The 11,617-nt window shown below is 41.9% G+C and overlaps 1 protein-coding gene across 9 annotated transcripts in view; it reads right to left on the minus strand.

The window, feature by feature from the left end:
* The window catches only part of RUFY3 (RUN and FYVE domain containing 3), a 49,853-nt gene that overhangs the window by 1,858 nt on the left and 36,378 nt on the right, over positions 1-11,617 (minus strand). For 6 of the 9 annotated variants that reach the window (XM_083398381.1, XM_083398389.1, XM_083398383.1 and 3 more), the window contains 6 exons: positions 10,722-10,819; positions 6,324-6,443; positions 4,215-4,338; positions 2,409-2,488; positions 1,021-1,048; positions 36-110 (listed from right to left, as the gene is read on the minus strand). In XM_083398381.1, the coding sequence (XP_083254507.1) occupies positions 36-110; positions 1,021-1,048; positions 2,409-2,488; positions 4,215-4,338; positions 6,324-6,443; positions 10,722-10,819 (525 nt within the window). Of the gene's footprint in view, positions 1-35; positions 111-1,020; positions 1,049-2,408; positions 2,489-4,214; positions 4,339-6,323; positions 6,444-6,645; positions 9,905-10,721; positions 10,820-11,617 lie in introns of those variants that run through there. The other 3 variants (XM_083398386.1, XM_083398388.1, XM_083398387.1) reach the window with 1 other exon arrangement.

Raw genomic sequence — 11,617 nt, forward strand, 5'->3', positions numbered from 1 at the left:
AAGTTAAGCAGGTGAGCCACTCCGTTTTATTTTACCTTTCTTTTGCTCTGTGTACTTTCTTCTTGACACAGCTGGCACAACTCTAATTTGCCAGGTCCAAGGGGCTGCTCCTAAATAATTGAAAAACATGTTATCATTTAAACATACAGTTAGGCCTTTTTTTTTGCTAGCCTTTTGATGTCTCGTGAATGTTTTGCTTACAATATGCTGAAGCCCTCCCACTCGGACTTAAATCTGAGATGAGCTGAGTAGGCTCCAAACTCACTACTTTCCCTTCTGAGTTTGTGCGCTTTGAACACTGAAGCAGAACTCATTTGAATTTACCATTTTATAGTAATATTTGTATAGTACTCTGAAGTGGTCAGAGCACTTCATACGCATTGGCTAGTTGTGTAATCCTTATCAACAATCCTATAAGGTAAGTCAGTATTATCCCCCATGTTGAAATACATAGAATTCAGGCTCAGTCCCTTTAAGCTGTCAATTCCCAGACTACTTACTACAAAACTAAATTCAGTACTACTCTGGGTAGCTAGGGCAACCCAGTCAGATGGATGGGCTACAAATAATACAAATATAAGCTTGGACACCAGGGCCAAAAGTTCGAACAACAGGAATTTTGCACAGACTGGATTTTCTTCATTAATTTTATGGTTTATCAAAATAATTTTCTAACACCGCTTCTGTTCTCATTGGAGGATAACATGTTTACAGCAGGCAGGGGTCCAGAATACAACATTTTAACATTTCACTTAATGCTCAAAATATATATACACAAATATTTGGAAATTTACAAAAACAAAAGTAAAACTTCAAATCTATAAGCCAACATTCTAAAACCAACTTCTTGATTTTTGACAAGTAAGTCAAAGACAAAATTACATGTCAGCATCCCAAAACCATCTGCACACCCCTCAAGCTACTCAGCCTCTTTAGCAATTCATCATTTTAAATATTTTCCCGCATGTTAAAGGCTCTTGGCTATTGACTATTCTAAAATAAGCAACACAGATGACTTACATGCTCCTCTTGCAAGATAGGAGGTGCCCTGGAAGAGAAATAAGACATTGACTTTGAATGTTATTTCATCCACATCTTACTAAGCTGGCTATTAAGTTTGTTCTGATTTGTCATAATGGTAATGTGGTCACACACATTCATAATACTTAGATGCTCCAAGCATAAAGTAGGGTTGGTTGTCCGTGCCTCATACCAAGCTTTTGTCAATGGCAGAATACAATCCATAAAGTTGAAGTTATGAACTCCCAGGTTTTTACCAGCCCACCGTGCAATGAACTCTCAAAATCCAAACACAAAGCCCTCTAGCTACTTAGTAAGCATCTGATTAGATTTACAAGAGAGCTCTGCTTGTCCACATCTTGGATCCAGAAACTAAGATGTGCTTTCTACAATTGTCAAAACTAAGACACATAAACCACTTTGAAGAGCACATCTACATGAAAGTTGCTTGTTTCACACTTCAGCACAAGCCAATAGTTCAAATATCACTTCTCAAGAAGAGCCACCACAATGTGTGGAGTTTTGTATTATATGTCTCTATGGGACGCGGGTAGCGCTGTGGGTTAAACCACAGAGCCTAGGACTTGCCGATCAGAAGGTTGGCGGTTTGAATCCCCGTGATGGGGTGAGCTCCCGTTGCTCAGTCCCTGCTCCTGCCAACCTAGCAGTTCGAAAGCATGTCAAAGTGCAAGTAGATAAATAGGTCTACTTTCCGGCGGGAAAGTAAACAGTGTTTCCGTGTGCTGCTCTGGTTTGCCAGAAGCGGCTTAGCCATGCTGGCCACATGACCTGGAAGCTGTCTGTGGACAAACGCCGGCTCCCTCGGCCAATAAAGCAAGATGAGCGCCGCAACCCCAGAGTCGGTCACGACTGGACCTAATGGTCAGGGGTCCCTTTACCTTTACCTATGATATCTGTGCTACCTGAACAGACCCAACAATTTCCCTAAGTTTTTGTTTGGTCACTAAAAACCACTGCAATGGCCAAGCAATTTGGAGGGAATCTGGCATCCTGAATCTGGGCATCCAATGCCCTGCAATAAAGCAACTGTAAGCTCACAGCAAAGCTCACTCTTCAGATATGCCACCTTCAGCATAACTTATCATGGGATGTTAACTATCCTCCCTAGAGTACTTATCATAGCTGGAACACATCCTAAAAATGGTGTGCAAATATAGTATAATTGAAAAATGTCTGGATCACAATTGTCTAAATTCAGCCATTGTTTGCAAGGATGTCCCGCACAAACATCAGATAAAATTTCATGTGTGTGAGTCTACAGAAATCATACGAGAAGTCATCTTACTAGCTGAAAAACTGGCCACTGAATCATAGCCACCAACATCTGTGTGATCAAAGAGAATATGAATTGAATATATGGTCCATACTTGCTTGGAAGAACTGTCTGCCCCTCTTTTATTGGTGTTCTCCACGGAGACTCTCCTTCCAGGTGTTTGCTTCCTGTATCCTGTCAGAAGAAACAGATACTGAAGGATCGAAGAAGAACACACAAGAAATAATATCTGCAGTGTCCATTTCCCTTCCCCTCAGCAATAGCTGTTAGTTTCCTGAACGGCCAGAATCCACAAACCTTTGGCCACCATGAAACTACCAACCACTACTAGAAGAACTAGAGATCACTTAAGAGAAAATAACGAGCATTGTGGTAACAGAAATTGCCGTGTGCGTGTGTTACTCTGGGGATATTTGAAGAAGCGTGTGGTTATCCTTCATTTCCTGGCTTGATTTAATGTGCTGGTACTAACCTTTAAAGCCCTGAATGATTTCAGACCAGTTTATTTGAAGAATTACTTGCACACTTATTTAAAACGGGCAACATCCCTTTCCTCTTTGCTGTGACTCCCCCAAATCAGTTTCAGGGGGTCCCCAACCATCTTGGCAGATTAGTGTTCATTCAGCTGCCAGGCTATTACCGAACATCTATTCCTTTCTGAAAAAAGTCCTCCCAAGAAGATGAACAATGATAAACTTAAGATTACAATAAAATGTCCTATTTAAATCTCTCTCTTTTTAAGTAAACAGTGGTGTTTTTAAATATGATTCTGGCAGTACACCCCACCCTCCCTCCACAGCATATCAAATAAAATTACATCAATTAAAAGGAGGGAGTTTCACAGAATACAGGCCATTAATGAGTAGGCTCTGTCCTCTAGTTCTCACGAATTGAACTGATCTTGATTTATTTAATTTTTTTGGAAATTCACAGAACAGCTTATATTAAAATTTCTGTAAGCAGTGCAGAGTTTTAAAGCCAGCCAGGAGGCAGGGGCATGCACACAACAATCGTACACCCGCATATACCTCTCTCCTTTTTTTCTTTTTTCATTTATTTATTTATTTATTTATTTATTTATTTATTTGCTGTAAGCACAAATGCAGAAAAGCAGCAGCTACTCTTATGCATGCAACAAAACAGGCAGCTACAATTTACACACATGAGGATTGATGGACGATTTGCAGGCTGCTTTTACCTTTTTTACTTTTTTCTACATGCAATTTGCACGTGCACAGGGGAATTTTATCAGCAGCAGTTTGGAGGCCAACCTCCAGGTCACCTGCCCCTTCCCCCCTGTTTGTTTTTTTAACTTAAAAAAAAAACCACATTACTTGCCACGGTGCTAGTGAGACCCTAGCCACTCACCATCTTAATCAAGTCAGGCACTAAACATTGCAGGTCCCATTCTGTGGGACACTTTTCCGGCAACCTCACTTTTGACTTAAAGACATCTCTCGATGTAGTTGTTTAAAATATTCTTGACCAGCCAGTAATGGTAATCCTTTTTCTCTACTGCTTTTAATATTCCTTTAGTGTTTCTATATTGCTGTACACCACCCTGATTTTTTAATTTTTAAGGGCGGTATATAAAGAGCTTATAAATAAACAAATAAGTATACTCAAAGTCCTAAATTTACATTTAGACCTACAAATTAGCTAATGCATGTTTGTGCTCTGGGTCTGTGCCCTTTTAAATAACCTAGCAATGCCCTTGCAGGAAATTCACCAGCTTTGAATCAGCTCAAGCTGTTACAGTATACTTATGCTTCACTGTGACCAACAGGAAACACAAACCTCAACAACAGCAACAGTAAAATAAGAAGAATCCTAACAGGTTAAAAAGAGTAACTGAATTAAAGCTACAGTTAAGCACCAAGAAGCAGAAGAAGAACATTACTGTTTTAAATCCGGCCTTCTGGAATCCTTTGCTTTGGCTGTGCAAGCTTCTGTTCTCTTGAATTCCAGGGTGGAAATGGGACCATCGCTCTCGCTCCCGTTTCAGTTCCAGTTCCAGCTGGCCCCTGAAGTAGCAGCGTGGAGAGAAAGTGTGTTAAGGACAAGCTGTAGTTTACTGACCCAATAAAAAAGGCCACTGAAAGAAGGAAAGGTTTCCTATTTTTTATGCTCCAGATTGAGAATTTCAAAAACGACCCCTCTGAAGAAAACGGCATTGCATCCGAGTCGTACCCTTGGCCCATCCCAATGCCAAACTTTGTAACCCCTCCCTTAGGCATGTAAATGCCTCGCCCTCCTCTGACTCTGCTAGCCTTGCTGGTACCCAGCTAAGCAGTGTGGCATCAGGTTTGCATGCAAAAGGTCCCAGATTCAATCCCCACCATCTCTAATTGGGGCTGGAAATGGCTCCTGCCTGAAGCCCTAGACAGCCACTGGAGACAACGCTAAGTCAGATGACCCAATGGTCAGACTCAGTATAAGACAACTTCCTACGTTCCTGCATTGACCAATTTCATTTCATTTTTAAATTGCTAGAGCACATAGAATCATAGAATTGTAGAGTTGGAAAGGATCCGGGGGTCATCTGGTCCAACGCCCTGCAATGCAGGAATCTCAACTAACGCATCCATGACAGAATACATCATTATGTACTCAGTGTGGACACAGAAAGACATGGGTAAACCCGGAGGCACATGAGCCATGATTCACCACTGCACACAAGAACAGTGTGCATCAACAGCACTTCCGCTGCATGGAGACTTGCAGGTTCTATGCACAGCTTATGATTTCTCATGTCTCCTGCATGAACAGGTAGAGGATCAATATTAGCTGTGCACGAGTATCACAAAGGCCAAGAACATAAGGAGTGGTGAATGAGTATGCCCGTTTGTGTGGGCATCGTTTAAAATATATATGTTCAATATATGTTCAAATATATAAAAGGATGTCATATAGAGGAGGGAGAAAGGTTGTTTTCTGCTGCTCCAGAGAAGCGGACACGGAGCAATGGATCCAAACTACAAGAAAGAAGATTCCACCTAAACATTAGGAAGAACTTCCTGACAGAAAGAGCTGTTCGACAGTGGAATTTGCTGCCAAGGAGTGTGGTGGAGTCTCCTTCTTTGGAGGTCTTTAAGCAGAGGCTTGACAACCATATGTCAGGAGTGCTCTGATGGTGTTTCCTGCTTGGCAGGGGGTTGGACTTGATGGCCCTTGTGGTCTATTCCAACTCTATGATTCTATGATTCTATTCTAAAACATTCACTTGTGGTTCTTCTAAATTGGCCCACAGATTTGCACACATGGGTGACAATCCAGGCAGATCTCTAGGCACACAGCACACAGGCCGCTGCTGAAGATGGAGGAGACAACTCTTAAAAGTCATATGACTTACAGTCATACCTCGGCTCCCAAATGCCTTGGGAGTCGAACGTTCCGGCTCCCAAACGATCAAAAACCGGAAGTGTTCCAGTTTTTTTTTTTAATTAAAAAAAAAGGAAGCTGAACATCCGGTAAGGCTTCCGCTATTGTTTCTGGCATGCCTGTGCAATCAGGAACCAATCGGAAGCTGCGCCTTGGTTTCTGAACCTTTTGGAAGTCGAAAGGTCTTCCAGAACGGATTCCGTTCGACTTCCGAGGTCCGTCTGTACTGACTTACATTGGCTGGCTACACTAATGGGAAGAAGCTCTTCTTCAGCCTTAAGCTTTGAGACAGCTCAGTTGGCAGAGCATGAGACTCTTAATCTCAGGGTTGTGGGTCTGAGCCCCACGTTGGGCAAAAGATTCCTGCATTGCAGGGGTGGGACAAGATGATCCTAGTGGTCCCTTCCAACTCTACAGCTCTACGATTCTACTAAAAGATGTATATGGACTTACACAAGCAAGAACTTAAGAGTTTGGAATTTTCAAAAAGTCACCCTTGTTTTGGAGAGGCTTGCTATGACAACCCGTGAGGAACCCTGCAAAATACGCGGAACATGCAAAATGTTCCAACAGAGCTGGAAAAAGGCTGCTCAGTAAAATCACACACAAATAAATCAGTTCTGTTCACCGCTGCTTGGTGAGCTGTTCCACCTCCATCTGAAGGCTGTTGATCTTATCCCCAAACTCCTGCTTGAAGAGCCGATTGTCTTCCTCCAGGGACTGACGCTCCTTCTCTGCATGTTGCAATCTGGATTTGAGCCACATGAACTTGTGATAAAAAACAAAAGCCATGGTGGGGAGGAAGACTGAGGTTAAACAACAAATTAAAGAAAAAACTGAGCCCAATGAAAGATGAGAGGAAAAGTATGGGAACAGGAAATGAGAGGGGGAACCAAAAGAAATCTAAAGAAAAATCAAAATGGAGGTGAACCAGGCAGAAGAAACTTCTATTTTCAATTTTTTTTTATTCTATAACTACAGTTTACAGTCATTAGATGATAAACATAAAACATCACTTTTATCCATAGTCAAAGCAAATCTCAATTACACAGTATTTGTAAGTCATTTCTTTTAAATTTACGTTACATTGCAGCTTTATACAAGTAATTGGAACTTGCATCATGGGTTACCTACTATATTAAGAAATTAGTGCATTTGTCTGGTCTCTTCCACAACTGTTACATCAGGTTAAACACACACGGATCCAGAGTGGATACAAAGTCGTGGACAAGTATTTAGGCTTCCCAACCTACTTGAGGCATCACTGCAATTGGGGGGGGGGGGGCAGGGAGAAAAATGCACTTTCACAACAGAGGGGCTGATTTCAGACTGCATGTTTTCACCAGCTATGTGGCATATACTCAGCACAGTGGCCTAACTGTAAGGTGGACAAATAGAGGCAGTCACTCAGCAAAAATTATGGAGCTATCACATATTCCAGTCCACCTCTGAAATACCATCTTGAAACAGACTCAAATGTGATTTAATCAGGCATATGGCACAGTCCTCCATTTACCAGCTCAGGATGCTGATGAAGCATCACGTCCTTGAAAGCATCCCACTGTCACAACCTCTCAACTTATGGAAAGTATGAAGAACTGTATCATGTGCCCAGTTTGACATCCTGACCCTTTCTTGGTGAGTGGCTGGCAGAAGCACAGCAATTCAAGCCAACGGTGTGGAGAAGAGAGGGACAGAGGGGACTGACTCATTAGCAAATCACCGTCAAGATCAATCAGCAAAATAACATTTTCTCTTCCTTAACCAGAACAAAGCCCACCAGACCATCCTCTGAAGGGCTAAGATGGCGACAGCTTCCGCTTCCAACCATTATTCTAAGGTAAGGGACCATCCTCCTCTGTTCTCACCCAAACTAAGGCATCCTACGGCCAACTAGCAGGAACCAGGTATGACTCTGAAGCATGACTTCAAAGGACATTTTAAACAGAAGGAATTATGGGCTAGAATTCGGAAGCTGTGTATTTGTTCCCTTGTCCTCTCTAAGCATGATAATCATAGTGCAGCCTATGTTAAGCCAGCCAAGTGTCTTTTGGTCATGTGAAAGCTAAATCCTAACTACAAGAGGGGTGTGGCATCGTAATAATCCTCGCCACCCAATTGGATATTTTAATGAAACATGTTTACTTTAGGATGGAATTTAAATTGGTGCCTAAATAGACATTGCTCCAAATTAACTGGGTACAATTACAAACATGCCACACCAAAGTGTAATTCTTAAGGATTGTTACTTTAAAGGAAAAGAGCAAAACATCTGCTCTGCCAGTTTTACAAGGAATACAAGAGTAAGATTCAGCCCCCTAGATTCTAAAATCAGCCAATTATTCCCCTCCCCCATCTTTTAAAAAGTCAATTTTCCCCATTTTGCTTGAACACAAAACAGGAGATTTCCATGGGAGGGAACTGAAAAAAGAACAACAGACTATTTAAAACTATAAAACTAATTTGGACAGCTGGACGAGTATTGATAATGACTCTACACACTAAAGGCTGTTTAGGAACTAGCACAGTGAACTCTTGCAGTCACGAGAAAGACCCCTAATTTAATCCCAAAACAAAAAAATGATGTTATTTTGAGTTCCAGCAAGGTGTTTTCCTATGCTTTCTAGGTTTTAGTCGGTCTTTCGGTAAGTCCCCTGTTTGAACCAAACACTTAGAATCAAAAGTTAACAAGATCAAAAGGCAACTTTAAGCAATAACGATCTAGTTATCGTATGCTGTAGCTACTCTGAGTCAATGACTGACCAGCAGTAAAACACTACCAGTTCCATTCATCCTCTTAAACAAGGTAAGAACCATAATGAACTGTTCTGCAAAATACATTATTCCATCTTTCCTAAAAGAGGAAGAGAAGATAACACACACCTATTATGAGAGTCCTTCTAGAAAAGAGAACCACTGTTTATTTTTTAGGGAAATGAAGGCAGAGGTAGAAGGCAATGCAGAAACGAAAAGGGCTTTCCATTTTAAAATATAGCTAGCGACTAGGCATTACATCCATGTCACTGGAGGGGGTTGAATGCATATGTCTTTCTCTAATGCAAAAGGGTTGGCCTTGGCGCATTGTCTTAGTGCGTCCTTGCACTGCAAAATATTCTGGTTACAGTTCGTTACAATTTTGGTTTGCATTATTTGTTTTGTGTTATTACTGCCCTCCTCTGGATATTTCCTTACGTCCATGTACAGTGGATTATATCAAAATAATGGGGTTGTGGGATCATTGGAATGGGCAGGTGGGAAAAGACACCGAACAAGACAATTGTATCTAAATGCAATGGAGAAAAGGTGAAAAGAGCAAGTCCAAGCAGAAACAGATTTTGTTCTGCTATAAAGCAAAACAGTGTAATCTCGCCCCATTTCAGCTGGGGTGGTTGGACGCACAATATCTGTGAACTGGTGCATCCTTTGAGTTGTGTGCTGAGCACACTGTGCATATCAGACCCACTTTCCGTCTACATAAATTTGTGATAAATGCACAGTTGGGGCGGGGGTGGGAAACGTGCAATGCAGACAAGCCTTTGGTAAACAAGGACTAGGCCCTTCTAATGGAAAGTTCTTTCGACGTGAGCTTGTTCTGGTCTTGAGATCAAATGGGACAGAAAAGCTAAACGTTCATGGCTTGCGGCAGGCACCCAACTGCTTTAACTTCCATGTGTGTATTTTCTTCATACACTTCACAACAGGGAAACAGAGGGAACTACCTCAGCTTCCCGCGAATCTGAGAATTTTCAGGGGGAAAGCTTCACACTTTTCCAATAGCCTGTCAAGAGTAAAAAGCTTGTGCTGTATACACTTGGTATCAATTGTATGGACAGACCCCACAAATCTGTTTTTACTTATAATTTTATGGAGTAGGTTCTGGTCAAATCATTTGTAGTTTAGTAAAGTTTAAGCAACAAATAACTAAGGGAAGGAAGATTATAGGCTACCTTTTCTATTTCCAAACCAAACAGATGCTTAAAAAAAAGAAAGAAAAAGAAATCCACCAAATTCCAAGTCAACTTTAGGTGACAACATTTAAGTCTGACATCTAAATTCTCAATCTCTTTTTGCTTTCCCCTCATAACTGAGCTGAGATGTCAAGAGTTGTGAGGCGACCAGCTGCAAAAAAAAAAAGCCTAATGGGGCTTCTGAATCAGTTTGTTTGCTGCACTATTTAAGGTTTTTGCCTGTTTCACCAAATCCTTTTCACTATATGATGATAAGGAGATGATAAGGGGGAAATGGAGGGAAAGAAGAGGAGGAAATTGACAGCAGAAGAAAACACCAGTTAATTCAACAGGTATCTGACAATATAATTCAATGTCAATGCTTTTCTTGAAAATACAAACAACAACTATGTATGTGTTAAGAAACCGGTCTTGATTTCCATTCAGTAACAGCAGTGGATATAGCGATAGATATTTCAGTACGGCTAAATCTGGTGTATTTGCAAGGTTCAGCGCTCAGACAGGGGCAGCTACAGCCTGGTTTGGGGTGGCCCTTCCAAACAAGTTCTCTGGTGTCATCAAGAACCCCTCAATTTTGGCAGCAGCGATAAAAAAAGGGGGGAGGGATGAAAGTAGGCATGGTTTAACCCTTTCTTCCAAGTCCAGCAACCTGATGGGAATGCAAATCACCCCCTCCCCAGTCATCAGATTGATCATTTGAAGGAGGAGGAGCTTCATATCTTGTGTATGTATGTGTGTGAGAGAAACAGTGCATGTTTGTGTGATGTGGCCATATCCATGACTGCCATGCAGTCCTCACTAGGCCAAATTCCTTTTTCCAGGTTACGTATTGGATAATCAGCCCACTTTAACTAACTTCTCACTATACGCAAAGGAGATGGAGGAAATTACTTGTGTCTGCTTCTTCAGGGTAATGCTTTGTAGTGCACCATGTTGAAAATGCTTAACCTCCATTTTCAAATATCCTAAAAATATGTACATTAAGAGTATGTTTAAAAAAAAACACCCAACTGAAGGCCAACTTTGTGTTTTGCTTACTAAGCAAGTTTCAATCTTACCTTTGTTCGAGCTGTTTAATGGTAGCAGCCATCTGATTTGTCTTCTCCTCCAAGCGGCTGTTTAGTTCACTCTTTTGTTTCACTCCCAGGTCAGAACTCTAGGAAGGCAAAAAAACCACAACACCATCCTTATTTATTTATGCAGCAGTCACCTGCATCTTGCTGTTGAGTATTGTTGATGCTGAAGTACCAAACTGAGAGAAAAATGCACAAACACTGAATAGTTGCAGTGGAAGACCTGGAAAGCCCAGAGGACAAAAAAAGGGAGACACGAGTTCAAGTCCTATTTCAAGCATAGGCTGAGTGCATGGTGTTTGTCAAATCACACTACTGGCCACAGTGCCTCGCTACAGAATTGGAATTGCAACGACCAGCTTCACAAAGCTGTGCTGAAGTGGCCTAAAGGTAAAGGTAAAGGTACCCCTGACAGTTAAGTCCAGTCACAAATGACTCTGGGGTTGCAACACTCATCTTACTTTACTGGCCAAGGGAGCCGGCGTTTGTCCACAGACAGCTTCCGCGTCATGTGGCCAGCATGACTAAGCTAAGCCGCTTCTGGTGAACCAGAGCAGCGCACGGAAACGCCGTTTACCTTCCCGCCAGAGCAGTACTTTATCTACTTGCACTTTGACGTGCTTTCAAACTGCTAGGTGGGCAGGAGCTGGGACCAAACATTATTGTAAATAATGTTTACATTATGTAAACATAATGTATCTACTTGCACTCTGACGTGCTTTCAAACTGATAGGTCGGCAGGAGCAGGGACGGAGCAACGGGAGCTCACCCCGTCGCGGGGTTTCGAACCGCCGACCTTCTGATCGGCAAGTCCTAGGCTCAGTGGTTTAACCCACAGCGCCACCCGCATCCCTAACAATTTACATTATTGTAAATACACG

The sequence above is a fragment of the Podarcis tiliguerta genome (assembly GCF_965153285.1).
Source record: "Podarcis tiliguerta genome assembly, chromosome: 9".
Taxonomy (NCBI): Eukaryota; Metazoa; Chordata; class Lepidosauria; order Squamata; family Lacertidae; genus Podarcis; species Podarcis tiliguerta.